The sequence below is a fragment of the Taeniopygia guttata genome, chromosome 4 (assembly GCF_048771995.1).
Source record: "Taeniopygia guttata chromosome 4, bTaeGut7.mat, whole genome shotgun sequence".
Classification (NCBI taxonomy): Eukaryota; Metazoa; Chordata; class Aves; order Passeriformes; family Estrildidae; genus Taeniopygia; species Taeniopygia guttata.
Genome location: NC_133028.1, coordinates 66,261,514 through 66,287,008, shown reverse-complemented (window position 1 = coordinate 66,287,008; position 25,495 = coordinate 66,261,514). Strand labels below are relative to the sequence as shown.

The window sequence follows — 25,495 nt, the reverse complement described above, 5'->3', positions numbered from 1 at the left end:
ATACTCCTCAAACGCCCTTCCCTATCCTTGCTCCGCCTTCCTTGGAAACATGTTAGACATCTTTGGAACGGGATCAGAAAGAGTTAATGCATGAACAGAGCGAGGCCTTTCAGCTGTAAGCAGCAAGGCAATGATTTGAACAGTAAATGAACCGAGTACACACAGATCAATGGGAAATGCAAATAACTTCAGGCATCAAGTTTTAATGAACTACCAAAATTCACCCTAATACAGAAAAAGAAATAAAATAAATCGTCAGCTCTGCCCCAGTTCCACCCTAATGTTAGAAAAGATGGCTTGTCTCGTTTTGATCATTCACAGTTCCATGCCCATCTTTCACACCTCACCCTGAAAACTATACAGATGTTTTGCAAAAAAAATCTGCTATCAGATATAATGACGTGCTTGCTCCTCATTTACAGTTATCATTAAGGCCCTTTTTATTGAATACTGCATGAACACAGCATGAATTCAAAACTACCGTGCTGGATTTAAAAAGAATATCACCCCTGTATTTCCCTTTCTTGAAAAAAAACCAAAAAACCTAGATCTCACTTGAGAGAAGGGTTGTTTAACATGTGAAAACCATCTCTGACGCAGCTCTCAGGCAGAAATTAAAAACAGTATTTAGTTTTTCATAGTCTCTAAAAAAAGAGTAGGATTTGGAGCCTTAGAAGATGACATAATTACTCACAGGTGAACAGAGGCACAGCTGACCCCAGCACTCACCTGCTCCAAGGTGCCCCAAGAACACCATGTGTCAGGACTTACCTTGCCTGTTTCCTGGCAGACACACAGCTGCAGCACATCTTCCAGAAACAAAGTTCCAGGAGCACTTGGGATCTCCAAAAGAGATTTAAAAAAACAGGAAGGAATAACATGGCTACTCTAAGTTTACATGGGAGAGGAAAATACCATATGCTAAAAAAACTAACATGAATATGTTCCAAAAAAAAAAAAAATATATAAAAAGCAAGCCAGTGTTTGCCTTGTTCTTCACAAGGTTATCAAATATTTTCATTCAAAAGAGCTGATTACTGTAAATTCAGAAAGTTCCTTTGCCTGTTCAGGTTACTTGGCAAACAAATCACTTTTGTGGTTATGTCCTTCTCTGCTCCTCCCTCCTCATCAATAAAGTGGGTTTATTCTACTTTAGACTTTATGAACACACATTAATACCTCACTGAAAAATATTAGCATTCAATGAACAAATTATGAAAATACTTTACACTTTTTTTTCATGGCTTGTGTTATCTTGAATAGCCAGGAGTCCTAGTCTCCATTTACATTCTTAAGAAGTGCAAATAATACCTTCATTTGTCCTAGTATTTGTGGAACCTTAAATCACTATGGCAAGACTTGTATCTTACAGCTGATCTTGACAGGCTGCTAAATTTGTTTCCCTGCACAATGGTATTTTTTGCTTTTTTTAAACAGCAAAGTTCTTCCACTCCCTTTGAGAATGTAGGGGGCTTTTTTTAGTGTGCATAAAAATGTTTAAACGAGTATCTGTGAAGACTGTAACAAAAACAAATCACTTTTTGAGACCCTTTATATTTTTAAGTTCACAATTTAGGAACTGAGATTTCTCCTGATTGCTAATGAATAGCACTTTTTTTATCTCCCCTTTCCATCTCCCCTTTGCCTTCCCTCCACTCTATCCCCAGATTTGGGAAGGGGGAATACCTACAGCTACATGCTTTTTCATACACTCAGGGGAATCTGGAAATGACTTGTCTGAAGGATTTCAGAGAGCTTTGATCTCTATTTTTTTTTTTTGTAGATCCATTCACTAATTTGTATTTCAAATGCTAAGCTTCAAAAACAAGATAGTCCTACGACTGGTATTTATTTGTTTTGGCAAACAAGTTTGCAAAGCAAAAGGGATGACTTCTAGATGAATATTTAAACATCTGAGATACAATAAAATCAATTTTGACTGTGTTGTTTATATCATTGCTCCTTTTTCATTCATGAGCTCCAACTGCTTTTAAAAGCGCTACTTCACGAAGGAAAAAAAATTCAATGCCTCTCTCCATGTTTCTCTCTAATCCTAGGGAAAGAAGAACTCTATCAAACCCTTACCAAGTCCTGCCATGAAATATATGCTTTCAAACAGTTCCCTAGGGAGGGACTGGAAGAGCTCGGCTTTTTATGTGCAGCGACGGTGCCATCTACAGCCCGAGCGAGGACACAACCACCCCACCGAGCAACTGGAGCCACAGGGAGCTTTCAGATTGCTTTTGCCACACATTCCCTCCTCCAAAATTCAAGTTTGCCTGAGGATGAAACTTTAATAAATGACATTTAATACTGATATTTAGAAGGATATATTTTATACTTTACCCATGGAGACACTAAATATTTTCTCGTTGTTTATTCTTAGGCTGCGTGGTTTTTAAGATTCTTCAGTTATGGACTAAACTCATCAATACCTAAATTGGGTGTTTAGCAGATGTTTCTATGGAAACCATGTGTTAGAAGCAAGAAGCAGAAGAACATTATATTTCTATTGTCACACACACACACAAAAGACACTGCACAGAGTTGTCAGACTACCAAAAGAAAGTTACTGGACCTTTTTATAAGCCATAGTTTAGCTGTCATTTGTACAATAAAGACTGACGTCTTACATGTTATTTAAAGAAAAAAAAAAAACCAATTTTCCCAGTGCAGCTGGCACTTTACTGAGAAGCTCCACTTCCTAGGAATTAGAAATTTTTAAAGTCAAAGAAAGAAATATTAAAATGGAAATTCATCAATAAGCAGCTTGATAAATAAAATGTTAATATATCAAATCAATTCAGAAACAAAATATACACACACAAGCCTAATGTAACCAGTAGAGAGGGCAAGGTCTTGCCAAGGGTGCCTGAAATAAGGACTGGAAATGAAGCTTGTTACCTGATAATCAGACTTGATGGAACAAAAATTCCAAACCACAGAAACGCTCCACTGTGGTCCCAAAATGTATTACTTGGTTGTTCTAATCTGTATAAAGGAGATAAGGTCACAAGGAATTGCTTCAGGGAAAACAAAAGGGGGAAAAAAAGGTAAGAGTGAAAAAGTAAAACAAACCAATGAGATAAAAAAAAAGGATCAAGGCAAATGGGAGAAGTCAAAGCTCAACTTCTCACTAAACCAAGCTGAGTTGTTGGGAAAAGAGGGATCTTAAGCAAAGGCAGCTGCAGAGTTCAGTGACACTGTGAAAGCAGAAGGTTCCCAGGGATGCCAACAAACAGAGCAGAGTAGCCTTGATACAAATTGAGAACTATAATTCAGCCCCTTCCCACACACTTCAGTTAGCAGCTTTTTCACCTTGCACAACAGAATCTGGACACTAGGGAAAGACACCTTAAAAAGAAATTAAGAAGAAATTTTTTTTTAAATCCCAAACATGCTGACCTTTTTCTTTTACAAGTAGAAAGATTATTTAGGAATTTTCTTTTCCTAAAATATTTGAAATCTTCTTCCCCTCCAGTGTGATGGATCTGTAAGTCAGTGTACTTCTGTTTTATTAAGTCAGTGAAGAATTTATTTGTCTACACTGGAAAATACAGTTCAACCCTGACTAATTTTTGCTTGAGCAAACCATGGAGGCAGAAAATTAAATGATTGCACCTGTGATACCACAGGAGAACTATACCCCATCCTGCAGCAGTTCTATGTCCATATACTAGAATATTTATCAAGATGGAATAAATGTAAATAGCAAGGATGCCTATTTCAGATGGGAAAATGAAATGGATTTACAAATCTGATCCCAGAGCACTGAAAAAGCCTGAAAGCTTTCTCATAAATTTCCAAGATGTAACAAGAGATTTATGGAGACTGTGCCATAAATTTTAAATCAATTAATTAAAGCTTTGCTCAGGAGCATGGGGAAAGATGGTGTAGGACCATACAATTTAATAAAGCATGAAAAAGATTAGAGACAGAAAAAAAGTACTATGTCCAAGGGAACAGTAACTTCACCTGAGGAGAGTGAATCCTGAGAAACCCTGGTGAAATTAATTTAGAAAAATAGTGATGGCATTGGAAAGAGCAAATAAAAACAAGAAGGCTATAAAGAGATTTCAACAGAAACTTAAAAAAAAGCCAAAACATTTTCCTCTAAGAAGTGCTTATGTAAAAAAGCTTTTCAGTGCAAGAACATTATGTCATTTTAGGACAGAGACCCGATCATAAACTGAGCATATTCCATACTACGTCTGAGGAAAAGGTTTTATGATTATTTCTCCAAAGAGCAGAAGTTTCTGCTTTCGTAAAAAAAAAAAAAAAAAAAAAAAAAAAAAAAAAAAAAAAAAAAGGAAAATGCAAGGAAATAACAGCTTTTCATAGAAAGCTTTGTATTACTCCACAGGAGGCTGAAAAACAAAATTTAACCTTTTTCAGGCAACAAAACATCTTTTCAAGTCTTGGTAGGCACTTTAAACACCCTACAGGGCAGAGGTGCAATTGGTAGAAGTTTGTTTGTATCTCTACTGGATACAAACAAATCTATCTCTTCTTTTATGAATGCATTAAATACATACAAACACCCCTAAACCTTCTCAAAAACAACCCTGGCTTGTAGGAAAGCACTTTTGTAGCAAAACAAACATTGTGTGACCCTAACTTGTAGGACTGTGAGTCTGTGTTTTTTGGAATGAAAGGAACCAGGTTTTACTGCTTTTGACTGAGCAGGTTTTGTTGTATTGATGTGGATGAGGAGTTGGGGGGAGATTAAACCCTCATAATAAATCAGCATGTGATTCATCTCAAACCACACCAGAGTGTTTAAAATAACTTCATAATCCATCAGCTTCACTGGAGCTTCAACAGAAGAAGCTAATGATGGCATGAATGTCCTGCAGTAGTCCTGGAAGCCAGTTTTGAGGAGTAAAGCAGGACTTGGAGTATAGACAGAAACAGAGATTGTTTTATCAGTGTTTCTGAAGGGATATACACAATCTAACCTCTTTAGTGTGCATTAAATCCACATTTACCTGTCTCTTCCTCAGGCTGGCAATGCTCCTGGTCCCTTCCACTGCTTCCAACTTGAGAGGCACCGAAAGGGCAGCTTCCACTCTTTGCAGCCTTTTGCCCTGTGCACTGAGATGCTGTTCTGTTCACAGAACTGCTCTCCGAATACAGTTCCTAAACTCTCCCAACTTTTCTTACTCTCAGATCAGCTCTAATCTATATAAAAATACACCTTGCCATTATTATCTTCCTCTCCCATCTCTCCAAGTCAACAGATCTACTAAATTCTTTCCTCTACTTATTCCTTCTTTTTTTTTTTTTTCCCCTGGGCAATAATAATCTAGGTCTCCTCTGCATTGCATTTCTCTGATCTCTCAGGTGTCCCTTTCACTCTGCTGTATCACTTGTTTCAATGGCTTCTGTCATGCTCAAAGACTCTGCCAGCAGCACATGCAACCACTGCATGTGAGCTAATCATGTTACCAGCACAGAGACAGGGCTAACACATCTCAAGGCTGAGAATTTATGTACTTACTCCTTGGATGCAGGCACATCACACATCTCTACAGCTTTGGCAGTCGTTGGCAATTGGTTATTTCTTGGAACAAGCCAATATTGGCTATTGTTTAACTGCTACTGTTACAGGTGCTGAGAGGGTTCACTTCCTTCTGCTCACTGTTTTCCTTGTAAATACTCTGGTATCAGTTGAACAAGCTGATAAATGTGACACTTTTCCCTCATCCATTCAATTTCCAGAGTCTCTGTTCAGTTGAATTTGTCCTTTCAGGCCCCTGTCTTCGTCAGCCTGTCAGTCCCTGGCATCATCTCACTGCAACTTAGACACTTGCAGCTGAGAATAAAAGAAGGTTCTCTTTAATTTTATCAAAGAAACTACAAGTAATTCATAACTAAGATAATAAAAAACTTGAAGAAACATTGTCCTCAAAGACCATGACAGCTTTGATAAATATTATCAGTTTAGGGTGTTTATTTTTTTTTTAGAGTGTGATTATTTTTTCTGTTCTCTGATAAATCCATTAACCTGGAATATTTTTGTGATCAGATGAACCATGCAATTCTGTTGCTGGAAGATGGAAATAAGCACAGGTAGACTGAGGGACAGCAGGGCTTTTCCTGGTTTGCAGAACTCAGTTACAGCCACACACAGGGTAGAAGCCACTGTAAGGGATAAACTAACCAACTTGGACTCAAAACTGACACGCTTCAACAGCACAACTGGTTTTGTTGGCTAAAATCAAAGCAGAAGCTCTGACAGATTTATAAAACAATGGGCAAAATCCTGGTGGTGTTAGACCAATAATGGATCTTCTACTCCCTGCAGCCAGGACAAGATTTCCTGGCTTCAAGACAACTGTAAAAAATGCACAAATAATATAGTTACGATTAAGAACAGTAGGAGAACCATCTTTTGCATTTTGGTTTATATTTAATCTAACCATAGCCCCACACATCTGTGCTGAAACATTTATCACTTCCCTTCTACCAAGAGATTGGACTTTTCTTCCTCTTTCTCACCTTATTCTGTAAAGTCCTTTAAATCACAGCCCTCAAGATTACAGGAGCAGCTGGCACCTGTAACAGGACTGAAATGTCATCATTAAAGAGGCACAGATAAGCTCACATGAATTTTTAAACAAAGAGACTCAAAGTGAAGTCTACAGCAGATACTCCCTAGTGCAAAACAGCACCAACAAAGCCATAAAGGAACTTAAATGAAAATAAAATTAATACTACAACGGTTATTCATTGACACTATGTTTTCTGAGACATCAAAAGAAGCAGAGAAAACAAAACAAAACCATAAGATACTTGGAAGTTCTGGTTAAATGTTTGTTAAAATCTATCACTGAAATTAGCAGTGCAAATAAATAGCTTAAAATAAATTCGTTTTCAGTCACAGATTCTATCCAAACACAGAATTCTCACCATCAGGCAGTTAAACTTTACATCTGCTGAAGAAAACTATGATAATAACCCAATAAAGTCTTAATTCCTGGCCCTCAGCACAAGTCAGGAGCTTTCTGTCATTGCACAGGAGTGTATCATATAGAATATAAAAAATACACAGGTAAGCAAAGTGTGTCACAAACCCACAGCAATCTGTAGACATTAGAGAAGGATCAGATTATGTCCAGATTATACAAGGATATTTTACCCTAAGTTTTTATTTACAATGAAGTGTACAGCAGCAATGTAAAAGAATCTTATATTGACTGCCAAGGCAGCATGAAGGTCCCACAGATGAGGCAGGGGGTGACAGAAGAGAGCACTGATTTTTTTACAGGCTGTTAAAGGATCCAACCTAACCTCATCTGAAGTGGCACATTCTTATTTCAAGGCCTCATTTATGGGATCAGATCCCAGTGTACCAATTTAGATCACACTTCTCCCCTAGTCCACATTTGTAAACATACCTTTGCAATTTTGCAGTTTGACCCACTGAGAGCAAAAACATTTAGAATTTAAATGGATATCAACCCCACAATTTACTGTGAAGCCTAAAATAACAAAGCACTGGCCCTGTTCTCAGACAGCAATTAATCCCCTTTGAAGATGATGGACAGACTGAAAAATACAAGCATGTCCTCAGAGAAGTCAAAAGACCATGATAGTCCATTGAAAGTATCCTGTGAAGTCCCAACAGGCTCTGGATCAGGCCCCTATAACCCTCCAGAAAATGGCAACACCACCCTTTCACATGTCCAAGCATGAGAGTCACATGTCCAAGCATGACTGGAAATTCAAATCAGTATTTACTCTACAGATCACACCTCCTGCATCTGGACTCTCTTGTACAGCACTTTTTCAGCTTCTCCATTTTCCAGCAGAACACTGCAGTTTGCAGGGCAGTACAATGGCATTTAAATTTGTAGCCAAGAATAAATCTGTAAAAAAGAGCACATTAATTATTCATGCATTGTTAATTACCAGTATGCTTCCTGTTAACAAAATCTGAACATGCATGCGATGTTTAAAACTTAAACCTCTTCAGAGTCGTGATCTGGATAACTTTTTCATATTCCTTTTTTTTTTTCCTTAAATAGAATTGCATCTCAGTCTCCATCTTTCCTGAACTCAGATCGGAAGCTGAGCAGTCCTCAAAGCTGCAGCAGGTAGATCTTACAATGTCAGCCCCATGTCAGACTTCCAAGTTGTCCCAAAACAGTGCACATTCTCTCCATAGTTCCTGCCTTCTGGCATTCAGCTGTGTACAGTCCAGACACACAATAAATGGAGCAAGCAGCAGTTGTTTTGTTTACCTAAAGCAGAGGGAGAACAAGCCCTAAATTAGGTCAGGAAGAAATTTTTTTTCTCCTGGAAATCACACAGTAATGTTCTTTTCCAAAGTTTTACTCCTTGTAATTATAAAATAAATATTACATTTTCTCAGTCACTATCCCAACATTATTAGAGTCCACACATCATTTTCCCTCCTCATTTCAGCATGCACAGTAGCAAACTCTTTTAAATGGCTTATTGAAATGATCATAAAGAGAATGACTTCTCCATTCCCAAACCCTTTCTGGTGCTACTGTCCATTTCCTACTGCAGAGTGTACAGTAAGCTCAGAGCTGAACAGGACCAGGTGCCTTTTCAAATTCCTTTTGGAAGCTGGCTGATCACAGAATTTGACCTCGATGTTGCCGTCACTGAATGCTTCCCTCCTGCCTTCATCAGAATCCATGAGATCTCTCTGAGATGCACTTGGCTTTTGCCTTCTCATGGTAATTCCTGAGTTGCCAAGTTGCCTGCTTGGGGATGTGTTGTCTTTCATAATGCAGAAGCAGAGGGCAGACAGAAAATTTTTCTTGAAGTTCTCATTCATGAAAGCATACACAATAGGGTTGCAAATAGAATTGAAGAATCCTATGATCTGGACAATTGCAAAGATCATTTTGATTGTCACATCATCATACTCCTTCTCAAAATTACCTGGAGAGGAGAAGAGAGAGATGCTGTAGGCACAGAATGTCATAAATGCTTACTACTTAGCCTCTTTAAATCCAGTTTGGTATTAGATGTTTTTGTTTAAAATCAACAAAAACCCATGTTGGAAGTTCTTAATATTAGCAATTGAGTTTCATCAACAAGATAAAATCAAGACTTATCACATGGTCCTGCTTTGTATGTAGGTGGTAACATAATCAAAAGAAAGAAAATTTATGAGCCAAAAAAGCTGACTGGCCAAACCATTGATTTATCTGCTACAATCTTATTTGTGATAGGAGACAAAGACACAGATCCTGCCTTTAGCAAAGTAGAGTACAACTACTGCAAATTTCCTCTTGTTCTTGCACATAGACTGCTGCAGTATCCATGGAGGAGGTGCGAGATGAACAGTAGAATACCCCAGAGTATAAAAAAAAGCCATCACAACAAGCATTGAGGGCATTTCCAAGCCAGTTTTCAGCAAAGAGCACTGAAAAACTCCAGATGGATTCACTGGATGTCATCACTGTGATGTCCAGTATTTGTATTTCCAATATGCCTACCTCAATAAAAGGGATAAATGTTCCATTTTAAGTTGAACTCAAAACAGTTAAGTTATATGAAATATAATTAAAAACTTCAAGACATTTTATGCTCAGAAATAACTTTACCTTCCAGCCAAGTCCTTTTAACCTCTCAGCAAATGAGGGCAGCATAAGAGACATGCTAAGAAAAAGAATCTACACAAGGATGCTCACCCCTCTAATAATCCTGTTTTTCCTTAAGTCTTTTTTTATAAGCAGAACATCAACCTTTGCTATCAGAAGGTATTCTAGAGCTAAATGCTGTAGCATCATTAGCGTTTCACAATATCAAGTTCCATTACTAAAACAAAACCACAAAACTCTGGCTTTATTCTGTGAGATATGGCAGATACTCACTGTACTCCATCATCATGTGAATCACATGGAAAGGGGCCCAACAGACTGCAAAGAGAAACACCACTGTCACCATCATAACAATTGCTCGCTTCTTCTTCCTGAAATTGCACCAAGAATTCCACACTGAATCACTGGGAACTGACTGGCAGTTACATCTCTCTCTTCAAGTTAGATCTGTGACTGTGTTCTGATGGCTGCAGATTCAAACAAAACCCTCAAGGAAAGCTCAGAAGTACACAATCCCCTTGGAAAGAAAAAAATGCATCATCATATAAATCTAGTGCTTTATTTCTCTATTTTGGGACAGCAGAGCACTTTGCAAGACATTAGTATGTCTTGCAAGGCATTTTCAACTCTATTCAGGAAAACTAAAAAAGTCAGGAAAAAAGCCTTCTAGAAGTCCAAATTCCAAGTGCATTTTGCTTACAAACCTTGATATTTTAGACATTTCGTTCCCATGAATGGTTTGAAGAACTGAAGCATCTCCCACTCGTTTCTTAATCCAGAGTTCATAGCCAATTTTAGTGTACAAGAAAAGCATCAGCATCAGTGGAAGAAGGAAGAGTATAACAAGAATAAAGGTTGTATATATCTTCTGATAAATGGGACTGGCCCATTCTTCCAAGCAACAAACATGCACTTTTTCATATAGAAAGTCATATTTAACCTGCAACAAATGCAAAGAAGATGTGTCACTAAGGTGTTTATCCCAAGTGTAAAATCCAAGCACATTCAGATATTCCTTGCTCTTAATGGAACAACCAAAATTCAACAGATTTTTCAGAGTGACAAAATTCTTTCAAGCACGTTTCCAATCAAAATATTGAGTTTAATCCAAATTGACAAAGAGAGCCTGGGAGATGCTCTGATTTGCACTTCAAAGGAGACCTTGGCTACACATTTTGCAAGTAAAGATGAATTTATAGAAACCTCACATTAGCCACTTTAAAAAACAAGAAAAATATTAACATTTAGACTCACAAGCAGCAGATTGGGGCACGCCTCCTGCCCATCCTCCAAATGTGTGTGGTAACTCCTCAACTATAATGAGCAGCTAATTAATCTTAAACTAAGCACAGTTCTTCCAGATCTCGGGGAGCACTGTGTCATCCTGAAACAGCAATCTTAGCCCTCTATTCCTATGTACCAGTGCAAAAGAAAGCCACAGTGCAAATCAGAGATGTAACTACTGTGATTAGGGTGAGTAGGCATTGACTAGTCCCTGCTTGTATTCCCTCTTCCACAGTGCATGCAAGTTCTAATCCTTAGCATTTCCCAGGCTGGCACACAGAACCACAACTCCACCTCCCTTACCCCCCTCTAATTTCACAGGAGGTGACTCCATTTCACCTAAAGGTACAGGAAGATCCAGCAAGGACTGAGTTTAATAAGCAAATCCTCATTTGCCCTAACCTACCTCAAGCCGTTGCACGTACCACATGGGTGACCCAACAATAAGAGCCAGCAACCAGACTATGCCTGTAAACAAATACATTTTTTCATAGTTTGTCCAACAAGCAGGATTTGGTATGAACAGTTTAACAGCTTTGAAAAGTCAGGCAAGGTAGAAAACTGTAGCAAAACACAAAGTTTTCTATCAGTCAACACTCACATCAATAACAGCATGCTCTTTTGACGTCAGCTTTCAGTTTCTCAAGCTACCTCCATTTACTGATATTCCATGGGAAAAACACTTAATCTGCATAAGGAGCATTAAATTAACCTCTTTGTGTAACAATGGAAGGATCATTTCCCTGTGACATATCTTAAGCAGTGCTTGTACGTTTTGAACTTTGCTTGAAATAAAAAAAAAGAAATGGCTGCTAAAGGTTTATCTTTGTTGAGTACATTTTTTACTTCAGAAGTTAAGTCCCTTGTGAGAGTTTTGGCTAGTGATTACTTTACTAGTAGGCACTATCCTTGAGCTATTTTATAAAGGTCAATTAACTCTGCCTCTGAATCACTGGTCATATCAGAGACTTCTGTTCTGCCATGCCATCCACACTGAAGATTATTTCTCACACACAATTACCAGAAATGCTTGAAATCTTACCAAGCATCGTGAAAGCTCTTTTATTGGTGTACTGCCACTTCATTTTTAGTGGATGCACAATTCCCTGGTGTCTTTCCACAGCAATGCAGGTCATTGTAAGAATCTCAGTTACAATAGCAGTGGACTGAACAAACGGCACCATCTTGCAAGCGAAGGCACCTGCAATGATCAGAAAGTAAGGCATGCAACAGCTATTAACACCAGACTCCATTATTAAAAATAACAGACCAAGATTGTTAGATTTATTGTAACATCTAAACTGCTAAGTTACCTATTTAAGCCATTTGTCAATGCAGCTCTCCATAGCAATTCTTTATTGTAGGTATCTGCAAAGCCAAGATTTCTAAGGACATATTCACTTGCTCTGTTACCAGTCTGACACTTACTTCCACTTTTGACCAAGTCTTCCATCATCTGTTTTCAATCATGTTAAGTTACAGAGCAATTTATTATTTTTTCATTTTGGCAGATTTCTCTCCAGTTTATGAAGGTCTGAGTGTTACCTGTTTAAAAGTTTGCCTTTTCTGCTATTGCAAACACATTCCTTAAGCTTGTTTACACATCACCATCTGTACACTTCAGCATTTAATGCATGATCCTGTCAAGTGAGATATATAGAGGAGGCGGCATAAGAGGAAAAATCAACCTCTTCATCATCCTTCTGTTCTCCAAGTCTCCCTGTCTGCTGATTACCAAATTATGTTAGTGCTACTGTGCAAAACAAGTGCAATTTCCTGCCTGCATTTTCTAAGTTGTACAGATATATTGTGTTTATACAACTTCAACTTTTATTGCTGCCACAGCTTTCCAAAGTATACATTCAATTCTTAACATATCAGCCACTCTCCATTACCCATTCTCAAGTCCTAGCCATCTTAGAAAGTGGTACAAATTATTCTGTAAGAAATCTTACCTTAATGCCCTTCCCAATCTACTTTTCATTTACCCATTTTTGACCCTGAGATAAATTTCTCTGTCCATATTTCCACAGTTCCCTTACACTCTTACAGTATCAGCTATTCATTCCAGCAACAGTCAGGGTTATTTTCCTTACTAGACCATTTTTAATACCTTACTCCGATATAATCTATAAAGTCAAAACAGCCTAAGAAGTATCTGATTCAATTTTCAGTCAAGTTTTAAAATGCTACAGACACCTTAAGCAGTAACAACGCAAGAAAACAGACAGAAGACTAACAGAAAACTCTGAAAACTTAATCCTACCTTCCATAAAGGGAACAAGGAACAGGGAAACTTCTACTTGATAGGCCAGGCTAAAAGCCACTCCAGCTTACAAGAAGGAACTGGTTTGCTACTGGTCTTACCAATTCTAGTTGCTCAAAAATCCCTTTTCCTGTGACCCCACAAAGGGAAGAAGAGGAAAAACAGCAATGGGGGAAAAGGAAGCACCTTTCAAGTACATATTCAACCCAGCAACACAATGGATGTGCACACCATTTTATTTGGGCCTAAACCAGAATGAAAACACACCATGCAGCCCAGTTTTAAGTTCCTTGAATGAAATCTTAGCATGGCCAGTAGGAACTGCATGACTGAGGATGTAGAGCTGCATGTCTGTTTTTCACCTGGTATGCATTTTTTCAGAGCATCAGGAAGAGCAAGACAAGACATCTTCACATCTTGAATCAAATGCAACTTATAAAATAAAATTCCCCCTGCTTCTTCCCTGGCATCAGAAATGCCTAAGGAAATGCCTCATGAAACAGAGCCAATATTTTACTAACTCAGCATCTCATCAGTTTCTCACTACACCCAGTACAGAACGTGCTGCACATCCAGCACCAGACCCACTCTGTCAAATTCACGTCCTTCACCCAGTGGGCTTAAACTTCTGTTGTGAGATAAAACCAAAGGCAAGCTCAAATCCTACCTACTCTGCACACAGCAAATGGTGAATGCAACCAAAGACTTGGTTTTACATTTTTGCTTCACTAAGTTAGAAGGGACTCCTGCTACAAACAGAAGACCTGAACTTGTTAATGAAATGCTTAGGTTCCTGTTTCACTAAGGAAATGAGTTCAAGTCTTACTGCTGAAGCTGGGAGAAAACCAAAAACAAACAAACACAAAACAAAGCTAAAAAAACAACTCAAACTTTCACCACAGGCTATTTCTTACAGTTTGAAAAAGGTCAGACTTAAATTAAAACCACTTGAACTATACCTGCCTTACAGGGATTTCCCTGTAAGGCATTACTCCTCCACTGAAGTCCCAGCATCCCAGGGTATTCTTAGGAAGCAAAACAGTATCACTATTACTCAAGTAACAAAATGAGACAAACTTTCACCATCAGTCTGCTGGAATTTCCAGCAGGTGCCCAGCTATTCAAAGAACAAAGGGAACAACCCCAAACTGGGAGAGAACTCTCAAATTCCCAGATGCTCATTGTTTTTTTACAGATGTCTTCTCATTTTCTTCCCAGCAACCACACTGTCAAAGAGCACAGACTACCACTCACCATGCCTTGAGCTGAACTTCCAGGAGAAAAGGCTGCATAAAACCCCTAACTCATCTTTTTGAAGACACACACATAAAAAGTAAGCACTTAAGCTATACAAAAGTAGCTAAATGCAAAAATCTACATAATGCCCGCAGGTTGAGCCTACTGAGCTGGACAAATGACATTAGCACTTCTAGAAATGGGAAGCAAAAGGATATTTTCCATTAGACACGGTTGGAATAGACACACCTGCACACAGCACACACTTTGGGGATTTGGAGGCCACAGCAAAACAGCCACAAAGTTTTTTTATAAACAAGAAACACCATGATATTTTCAAATGAATAGAAGGTAAAAGCTAGTCAAAAAGCCAAAAATGTACCAAAAGTAAAAACAGAAGAGAACTTCAACTTCCCTGAAGCTTCTGATGCCACCATGCAGAGGGTCTCTGGGTGTCATTGTTATTAACAATATAATATCCATTCAGGGCTCTTGTGCTTGCCCTGAATTGTCACTCACTACACAAATGTTTCCAGTTTCTGAAATCACAAGACCCTCAAATGCCTTGAAATTCAAACCTCCTTCAAGGATAAGAGACTGTTGAGCAAGGAAGTGCAACCTCCTTCACACAAGTATTTAAAAGAAATTTGCTTGGGGGGAAAAGGAAAATAAACTGTCAGGGCCAACTGAAGAGCCATCAGCTTCAATGGAATTCTGACATTAACACACCTGAAATCCATCCACCATCCTCACTGTGTTTGAATGGGACTTAATACTGAGATACCAGGAGCCCTTGTACTTGGCAGAATAGTCGATGTTCTTCACATCAAACCTCTTTTTAGTTTTCAAACCCATTGTTTTATTTGTCAATATACAGCAGCCATGCCCAACTGCTTAGATAATTACTACAGACTTTCTCCAGATCTTTCAATACTTTAAATCAAATAACTTATGTTTTCAAATGACAAACATTAACAGGCCTTTGCACATGGAAAATGAAATCTACCGTTAAATAAGGTAATTATTTCAGAATAATGCATGCACATGTCACTTAATATTTAATCCATTTGTGTAGAACAAGCTTCACCTGCAGCAAGAAGAAATTGATAAAACCCCATTCTCGAGTGTCTGTTAATTGAAAGTCTCTTATGGAGAAACTCAGAAAAAAATGCCAAATTTTATTTTAAGGAAGACAAGGTAAGTTTTGAGGAAAAAAAATTAATTATGATACTACATCATAGTAAATACAGTGAAATTAAAATAAGATTGAGGCAAAAAAACAGCTGTGTCAAGCACATACATTAAAACCATTTCAAGTGAATGCTCACATTTTTGTTCAGACTTAACACAGAGTAACACAAGATTTTAAAGGACTATACTAGCTTAAATCTTTGTTATAATCCAGCAGGTAAGAATGTGGCTGTTTGGAACACGGTTTGGAGATTATATGACTAACAAACAAACACAAAGAATAAGAGCCCACTTCAGTGAGGTTCAGTCAAGGTTATTGAAATCTCACTCCATAAGTTTTCCCAGTTAAGGGTTAAAGGCTAAAGTGCTGGGATCACTTCAAAATCACTGGAACCATGTTAATTTCTGCACTGGTGGCAGTACAGAAAAGTGTTGACTCTTCTGAATAATTTAATAACTTAAATAATATCTTAAGTATGTATTAAAATGTTTAAATTTCACACTGTTAAGCTTTCAAAAAACACTTCCAACAGACTGTTAGTCAAGACAGCACTGCAGCATCTAATACTGACCACTTTCAACTGGGAAAGTAAATCATTTGCAGCAGAATGCTGGGAATGAAAATAACTAATTGCTTCTCTTTTCCAAGAGACTAAAAGTATTCCTTATGCACTGCTTGCTAAAAACTGCATAGATTATTCAAGCAGTCAATAGTTTTCCCAATAATAACACATTCAGAGACTGCAAATATAAATAGTATTCCCATAAATATTTTATGCCTTCATTATCGGACATTGTGCCTGGAACTGTGATTTAAGTCATTTCAAATATCACTTCTTTTATCAGGATTATAAAAGTAAAAGCCTGAAACTATTCTCTGATAAAATTTAAATTGCTCCTTCCTCTGGTAAAATGCTGTTGATTATGCCCTTGCACTAGAATTTCTGTCACAGCTTGTAATGAGCTCTCTCCACCTGACTTGAAGCAAGCAAGTTGATTTTTCTCACATTTTGTAACTTGGGGCAGTACACATCAGTCATCATCACACAGATGATATCCCTAAGGGTGTTGCATACCTGGGTAATGCATTGTTTTACATAAGTTCTTGGTATAGATGCAAGACTTAGTTCTCATCCCTCAGCAAGGAATGTGTTCTCACACAGTGAAGTTCTAAGGTAACACACTGCTGCCTCCCTCCTATGACTACATGAGAGCAAGTCCTCAACTGCTTCAGCTTGCCCCAAGACACACTGTATAGATGCTGTATGCATCCATTTACTCCCACTTGAGCTCCCGTTTCATTCTTCTTATCAATAAATACGATCCCAGAGATCATTTATGACAAAGCCACAATCTTCATTTTCTTCTGCATTAGAGATGAGTATGCTGGATTTTCATTCAAAGCTCCCCATGAAATTACAGCCAATTCAGCTGCGAAGTTTAAATTGGGAAATCAAATCATATACTGTCACAATTACACTCACACAGCTACAAAGATTCTTAAAGACACCAGAGAATCAAAGGCAGGACTGGTTCAAATCTCTTTTTAGTCAATATGGTGCTGCTTCCAGTTGTTAACCCACAAAGAGTTAAAGGGTCTGTGTTAATGCTGCTTGATCATCAGGCAAAGTGAGGCACACTGAGATTTTTAACTGCAGCTGAAGTTAAGAGTGTGTGAGTGAAAATACGATGGAAAAAGTCACAGCTTCAGCTACTCTAAAACTGTGGCATTACAGTGTTTGCAGTTCTCTCCTTCCCTTTCCCATTCTTCTGTGGGTTTTAGAAGGGGAAGAAACAGAAACACACATATACAAGCATGGAAATAAACAACCAGTTCTAAATTAAACACAAGTACAAAACAGACACATCTTGGTTCACATTGCCTAGTACAGATGCTTGTTTTAGTGATGCAAGTAAATCAAGATATAAAGTGACTCAAGGCTCAGAATCCCCAATCCATTTGCAGCATCAAGTGTCTCAGGATGCACCACTTTGTCCACCAAGGATACATCACAAGTCAAATCACCTTTTTCATAACAGAGTTGGATCTTGCACTACTCAGTAATGTGCATTACAGTAGATGAGAATAAGATTTTTTCACACTCCAAAATGAAAGGCAAAAGGCATATTAAACCAGTTAAGTCAGCAAGGAAAAGACTCTCCCAGGACTGCCAGGCTCTGATTTGCAGTACAACTGTAATCACCACTCACGCTTCACCATGGAAGCATCAGGAACCAGATACCCTTGGGATACCATCAGTTTGTGTATTTGTTTTCCTCAATGTCACTTCACAGCCCCCATCCCCCAGAATAAAGGGTTAACACCCATCCATGATAGTATGTGCTCCAAACATTCTGTCAGTTCAAGGTAATGATTTCACCACATCAAAAGACCTATGGATTCACTCGTATTGAAAATGCTCTAGCACAGCAAAAAGCGCAGGAAAAAATACAGTAATCCCCAGAGATCACTGTACTCTAGCTGCCCAAATATTGAATATCTGAAAAGATTTGTCATAACTATGCTAGACCTTTTACATTCACTACTTCTAGATTTTTGTCAGGCACCCTCAGTAACAGTGTCAATAAAGACATACATATTTTCCCCATACTGTTCCACATGCCCATGCCATATCTCCTGTAATTCACCCCACAAAGAGGCTTCATCTGATTATGATCAGATGTTTGGTCAAGCTGACAGATCAGAGCCTTCCTTAGGACAGAGAAGAATCACAGAGGTTATCTTCCCCAAAACAGCTCATAAGAAAATAGCACGGATGTCCCTACTATCAGTCCCAGGAGCTCTGGATTCATCACTTCTCATTAAAGTTCCTGTAATAAAGCCCATTTCTCACATGTGCTCCAAGTCTCCTCTGACCTGTCAATTCCCACCCAGCATTCTAGTCTGGGGGAAGTTCTGGAATTAAATCTCCATGTTCTGACAACCATCACTGTTGTCTCCAAACAACAGAAACACAGTAAGCCTTGGAAATTGAAACATCAATGTGTCACTTTATCAACACCTTTCCTGATCATTCTGAAATATTCTGGAAAATATTTCAATTTGTGGTTGTACAAAATGTTGTCTGCTACTTGCTGCAAACCCACCCCTTTTATTTTTCCACTTAAAATTGTCAAACACAGTTTAAAGGAAAAAAAACAGGAAAATAAATACCATATACAATTCTACTGCGCTTTTCTCTGCCTGCTCCTTACTACTTTGGAACTGGGATGCATAGAAAAGGAAAAAATATTCCTTCTTTCTAGACTTCAGGGAAGCTTTGCCAAAAGGTTCTTCACATCAACAGGAATACAACATAGCTCCCAAGAAACAAAATAATTTAAAAATTTAAAAGGATGCATTATTTTAGCATAAATTCCACATGTCCTCTCAGTCACTTGTTCCTTTAAGGACATTCTTTTTCCTCACAAAAGGTTAAGGAGGACTGGCTACGAGCTGACAGCTGTCAAAGGAACTTAAGCTGTATAAAGACTGATACCTCACTTGCCAGACAGATTTCATTACTTAGCGAGGGAAAAAAAAAAAAAAAAAAAGGAGAAAGTAGTACGGCAAGGCTTCCACACAACGAACCGCTTCCCACACACACACCGCAACTTTGAAGGAATACAAGCAGGAAAGCGGACTGGGTTATTTTAACACAACCCGAGGGAGGGCTGGAGAGGCCATCCCTCGCAGGGGGCGGGAAGGGGAAGGGTCCCTCACGGAGGGCAGGAAGGGTCCCTCAGAGAAGGGGGAACGCGGGTCCGGGCGGCGGCGCTGCCCCCTCCCCGCAGCCCGGCCCGGGACCGCCCGGCCCGGCCCGGCACCCACCGCCGAGCCAGTTGGAGGAGATGTTCTGCAGCATGGTGAAGGGCACGCAGAAGAAGGCGATGAAGAGGTCGCTGAGCGCCAGGGAGCAGATGAAGATGTTGGTGACGGTCCTCATGGCTTTGCTGCGGGTCACCACGTAGAGCACCAAGCAGTTGCCGAAGAGCGCCAGGGCGAAGATGAGAACGCAGATGAGGACGAAGGCCACCTTGGTGTGTCTCGGCAGCTCCGGGATGTACACCAGCGGCTGCAGCCCGTAGAGAGCAATGAACTGCTCCCGCGTCACGTTGTTGTCCCGCAAGAGCTGCGCGAACTGCTCCGGGGTGATGTTCAGGGACCGCATTGCGCCCGCTCGGGGACCGACACCCCACCCTTGGCCGGACCACTGTCTCTCCGGCGCTCGGCCGGGCCGAACCCCGCGGTGCGGCGGCGGAGAAGGGAGCGCGCAGGGCCGGGAGCTGCCCGCGGGCGGCGGCGGCGGCACCTCCGCCCCGACACAAACTTGGAGCGGCGGCGCCGCCCGCGGCCGCGTCGGGCTTGGGGGGGCGGCGGCAGCCAATCAGCGCCGGGCGCGCACCCGCCCCGGCCCCGGCGCTGTGGAGCGGCACGGGCGCGAGGCGGCTGCTGTGAGGGGGCAGCGCGCGGGGAGCGCCTCAGATCGCCGCCCCTCACAGCAGCGCTGCTCTCTCACGAGCCCTCACAGCGCTGGGACCCCCCTCACAGCAGCGCTGCTCTCTCACGAGCCCTCACAGCGCTGGGACCCCCCTCACAGCAGCGCTGCTCTCTCACAAGCCCTCACAGCGCTGGGACCCCCCTCACAGCTGCGCTGCTCTCTCACGATCCCTCACAGCGCTGGGACCCCCCTCACAGCAGCGCTGCTCTCTCGTGAGCCCTCACAGTGCTGGGACCCCCCTCACAGCGCTGGGACACCTTCACAACTCCCCCTCACAGCGCTGGGACCCCCCTCACAGCAGCGCTGCTCTCTCGTGAGCCCTCACAGTGCTGGGACCCCCCTCACAACGCTGGGACACCTTCACAACTCCCCCTCACAGTGCTGGGACCCCCCTCACAACGCTGGGACACCTTCACAACTCCCCCTCACAGCGCTGGGACCCCCCTCACAGCAGCGCTGCTCTCTCGTGAGCCCTCACAGTGCTGGGACCCCCCTCACAACGCTGGGACACCTTCACAACTCCCCCTCACAGCGCTGGGACACCCCTCAGAGCTTCCCCTCAGACCCTCATACACCTGCCCCTCAACCTTCCATTGCTCTGGGACCCGCTCATGGCTGCCCCCTCACAACATTACAGCCCACTCACCGGTGTCTCCCCAGCCCAGTGTGGCGGCACAATGCCCAAGGTGGGTGCTGCAACTCCCAAACCAGCCTCTCCTCACTTTGGGATCAGGCTGAGAGGGAAAGGAAAGGGATGATGCTGTGGGGAACATGGCCTCCTACGTGATGGGGGAGCACATGCCACCCACAGCAGGTCAGGCTGCTGCTGGTTCACGCCCAGCCCAAACAAGACAGTGCAGGGATTTTATCGGCCCTTCCAGCCCCCTTTGTGCCAATGCCACTACAAGCCCTGCCCAAAGCTCGAGCAGAAAAGCAGTTTTCTAACCTCCACTGAGAGGACAGGAGGCTCCTGAAGACCCCTTTCCCAGCAGTACAAGCACTCTTGCCAGAGGACATGTGATCGAATCCATCCCACACAACCTGGCTGGCAACGCTACACAGGTAAGGTCATGGAGGCTACTGAGGTGCACTCAGCTAAGTGGCTGCAAAGAAAAAAAAAAAAAAAAAAAAAAAAAGCCTTTGCAGTTTAAATATGGATAATAATGATAATAAAGGTCTAACAGAGGGACCAAGTTGAAAATATGCATTGACTTCTCTTCCTGCCTAATTTAAATTGCCCAGTACAGCTTTCTCACTATCATGGGTAATATCCCCTTAATATCCCCTTTGTATGATACTGCATTGAATGGCAACAATTTGCTTTAATCAGTCACATAAGAAATTACCAAAAAGTATGCAGAGAAGGCAATAACAATATGACAGCCTGTTCTGGCAACACTTCCCACCCTCACAGAAATGGATGTTTCATAGGGAAACCACATCACCAAGAAGAATGCTGCAAAATAACATTTTGTATAGAACGGATGCTCCATGGCCTGGGTACATAATTTTACCTGTACAAGGGAACCTCTAGAAAAGAATGAAGAAAAGTCTAGCAAAAGCTTGGTTTTTTATAGAGTTTCTGGCTTGCGAAGGAAATTTGGAGAAGGAAGATTTCACTACCAATTCATTTGCAGCAAAATAAATATGCTCAAGGTATTTTGTGTCATCTTTGAAAAATAGGAAATTCTGTTAAGTGGAATTCAATGGAGAGAAGTTCCAACGCCTGCATTAACCTGTGCTGCTTCAGTCCTCCAAGTGCTGACAACCCTCTTTTAAGGTATATGTCCATGGCAAAGACTTTATTGTCCCATGGTGAGAGATGTCTCTTTGCTTGGGTGCAGCATCACCATGTATTTTCCACTTGAGGCAATGTCACCAAGCACCTTTTCTGACAGGCTTTCTAAGCCTTGCTGTGGAAGGCAAATGCTCTTTAGACTGACTTAGATACTGACAACTTCTTTCACATGCCTTTAGGCCTGCCTTGTTGGCTGGAAAACTTGGTCTTTTATTCCCATCATGATCCTGCTGAGCTCATGCTCTGTATCACACAGAATTCTTCTGAGATCAATTTTCCCAGCACCTTCCCTTGAACTATCCACCAACTACACCAGGTACAGCCTGAAGCGACCTTCATGTTCTCTGTGCACACATCCTTTCCTTTTCCTCTTTTTCTTTTCCCTCTTCCCCCTCCACTTTGTGCTGGTAACAGAAACCTCATTTAGGAGCTCTTCTATTAACACACGAGCCAGATGTGTTTCAGCAGATTTCATCCCTGTTGTAGATAAAGGGCCAAACCTGGAGGCCAGTCTGTCATCCTGGACTGCAGTGTTGTGCTGTTCATTGTAAAAAGCATCCAAGTGTATCAGGAACAAATAAATGGGAATAAGCTCTCACCTAAATACTGCAGATATAGCCTGGGTTTATGGTTAGCATGGACATTTGTTTTTTCATATATCCTTGTTTTATTACTATGATTGCTCATTACAAGTAATCAAACAGCATTAAAAATGAGCAACATCTGAATGATTATTCCACAGAACATAAACAAATTTTGAAGCTGTAGGCAATGGATGGGTGCCATTCCATCTAGTGCAGATTTAGCTGGATTTTCTGCATGCAAAGAAAGGCCGAATGCAGATTATTTTACAGATAGCTTTTCTTGTTAATACTTACCTACATGGAGAAGATAGATGTAGGATTTACAGGAACTTTCATTTTCTTTGAGCATTATCCATCCTCTTAGCTGAAAAAATAAGAGCAGAGACATCATGCAGGTTGTAGGGCAAATCACTAGTAACTATTTCCCCACTCCTGGACTTGAATTAAATTTTATTTGGAGTTAATTGGGTTGAGTTACAAACCTCATCTCAAACCTGTTGAAATTACTGAAATGACTTCTCTGTTTCCCTGGGCTACAAATAATTGGCAGGTAGTGAAAAGTGTTTACACTTCAGGGCAGTGCCTCATGTTCTGCCTTATCTTGCACCCACTGCTTCAGCTTTTGCTGCTTCCTGCAGCCACAGAGCAGAGCTGTGTGGCACTGCCCTGACTCTCCCCATGCAGTGAAATCACCGGCTATGTAAAAATGTTTTATCTAGAACTGGAAAGAGAGGCTGAGCAAGTCTTCTTAACCAAAAAGGTATAAAATTGCTTTGTCAAACAAAAGGGGTTCTTTTTCCTTAATTGACATTCCTACTTCAAAGATTTGAGCAACTTTGCTGCTGCCTTACTCACCAAAATATGAGAAATATGTACACACATACATACCTTTGTCCTGCATGACTGCTTTCAGATTTTAATGATGATTTTTCCAAATTCTTATCAGCAACCTTCAAATCCACTTCTGATACCCTGAAGCCTATGGAGTTCTGATATTTGCATCAACAGGACATGGGTCATGCCCTTACATAATCTCTGCAATAACAAATTAATCTCTGCTCTAAGTTTTTAGTAGCCTGTACATAATAATAATAAATCACAAGGCACTGTTCTGTTTCTCTGACAATTATTTATTAAAAATATAAAAGAGGGTATAAAAAAGCCCAAAATCTTCTAGTAAATAATTGATTATATGGAACCAACCCATTTCTCATTATTTTTAACTGAAAAAGAAAAATTAGGCTTCCTACTAGTTAAGTGGCTAGAAATATTTTACTTCTCTATCTAGAATCCCAGTGGAAAAAAACTGGCAACTTGAATACAGATCAAATCTTGGGTAATTCTCCTTTTGCTTCTGAAGGATTGTATATTCTTTGGTCACAAACTGACAGGCTGATAAGCACAGAAAGGTGTGAAATGTGTGTTGTACCAGATTGCACTCTTGTCAAAACCTCTCATTGCTTCTTGCCACCATGTGCTAATTTGTTTTTTGCCTACGTGATTCATCTGCACGACACTTCCTTCTCATTCAAAAGAGACCATGGATTTTCTGCAGACTGAGAAATCCTGTTAGTCAGTGAGGAAACTTTTCTCTTACAGAGAGGTAAGAACCTGTAATTGCACTCTGTTCCCCTTCTATCAGCTTGCAAAGAGATACGCATCTGGCATATGTGAAAAAAGGGGTGACAACAAAGAATGTGCCTTCACAGTTTTGCATAAGTTTTGACAACTGAGCATGAAGTTTGTAGAAACTGTGAACAGCAGACATTTGGAACTCTGAAAAAGCACATGTTTACTGCATAATCCTAAACCAGAAATTTTAACACATTTTTCCCCCCTTCCAAATCTCTACCCATGCTGTCTAGTTCAGGCAAAAGAGATGGTAAAACTAACAAAGCATCCTTTTTCTCCTCCTCTTTCATTCCCTTGACACATCAAAATACTTTGGAAGAGACAAATCAGATGCGTGGCACCAACTTCTAAACAGCCACATCAACCAGTGATTAGTAAACCCTCCTGGCCTTGGATCCTTTGGTAGATACCTTGGGGTTGAACTCCCCTCTAATCCAGATCAATACCGCAGCTTTTAGGATGACTCTTTAAAGTAATGGAACAGCTTACCATCATCATTAGGTATTTTTAGATTAAGTCAGAAACAGAGTTGTTCTTAAAATTGTCAAAGCAGCCTCTGAAACACAAATTTAGATAAAGTATTTGCTGTTGTTGAGTACTTATGTTTGGAGAGAGCACTGAGGCTAAAACTTCAACTTTAGATTTATATGCTTTTATACACTTTGCCAAACCATAAATTATCTCGGAAAAGGGAAAACTTTACACTAATTGAACTAGAATCTTACTTGGTATCTAGGGATACAGCTCAAAGTTGGTCTTATCAGTGTATACTTAATTTGGGCTATTATCTCATCTCCATGCATGGTTTACTTTCCATCACTTGTGAAAACAGGCAGCTTCCATAAAACAGTACTTATGAAGAGAAGCATCAATCCCTAAACCAGAGTAGCACACAGTTGCAAATTATGTTGGAGTAGCTGAACAGAAAATAAATTTTGTTAACTTTAGCGCATCAGCTTAACTCCAAATGTTTTGTCTCCCACTGTGTGGTGGTGCTGATAAACACTGCTGGCTGCAAATCTTTCCTCCTGTGAAGCCTCGTGTCTCTGCACCTCTGGATTTAGGGATGCCCACTGGGCTTTATTACCCAGCCCCTTCTATCAGTGATATTAATGCACATGTGTACATGGTGGAGTGAAGGATACAAACCTTACAGCCCCATAGAGCTTGCTGGTCATACTTGATACAGCAATTAAACAACAAAGAATTGCACGCATGAACTGGTCTTTGTTTAAGCCTGAGAAGCCCAGCCTCACCAGGCTGCAGGCACTCCAACAATTCCCTGTGGGAGCCTGTCACTGTGACACCTGTGAAGAATTAATACAGAGACTAACTTGATGTCTTAAATAAAATGTAGCCACCCAGTCTAATGCAGGCTCTTACTCACCCAAACTAAGACTTTCTTGCTCAGGCTGTTC

At 40.5% G+C, this 25,495-nt stretch overlaps 2 protein-coding genes across 4 annotated transcripts in view; both read right to left on the bottom strand.

The window, feature by feature from the left end:
* The window catches only part of TNIP3 (TNFAIP3 interacting protein 3), a 55,169-nt gene extending 48,915 nt beyond the window's left edge, over positions 1 to 6,254 (bottom strand). The window contains exon 1 of the mRNA XM_030272009.4: positions 772 to 6,254. The gene's annotated coding sequence lies outside the window, so the exon portion shown is untranslated. The remainder of the gene's footprint in view (positions 1 to 771) is intronic.
* A 1,767-nt stretch (positions 6,255 to 8,021) lies between these two features.
* Positions 8,022 to 22,820, bottom strand: QRFPR (pyroglutamylated RFamide peptide receptor). 3 transcript variants are annotated; one of them, XM_072927725.1, is made up of 7 exons: positions 22,740 to 22,820; positions 21,010 to 21,166; positions 11,911 to 12,069; positions 11,275 to 11,336; positions 10,289 to 10,524; positions 9,858 to 9,955; positions 8,325 to 8,919 (listed from the first exon to the last, which is right to left on the bottom strand). In XM_072927725.1, exons 2-7 carry the CDS (start codon positions 21,092 to 21,094, stop codon positions 8,516 to 8,518), a joined length of 1,044 nt encoding a protein of 347 aa, XP_072783826.1. In that variant the 5' UTR covers positions 21,095 to 21,166; positions 22,740 to 22,820; the 3' UTR covers positions 8,325 to 8,515.
* Between the last annotated feature and the right edge of the window lie 2,675 nt (positions 22,821 to 25,495).

What these genes read in the sequence shown, in the direction of transcription:
- QRFPR (XM_072927725.1), bottom strand. Translation starts at nt 21,094, where the DNA reads ATGGATTCGATCACATGTCCTCTGGCAAGAGTGCTTGTACTGCTGGGA. An exon ending in CTCCTGTCCTCTCAGTGGAG is followed by an intron (nt 12,070 to 21,009) that starts GTTAGAAAACTG and finishes TGATCATTGCAG; the next exon opens with GTGCCTTCGCTTGCAAGATG. An exon ending in AAGAGCTTTCACGATGCTTG is followed by an intron (nt 11,337 to 11,910) that starts GTAAGATTTCAA and finishes ATTTGTTTACAG; the next exon opens with GCATAGTCTGGTTGCTGGCT.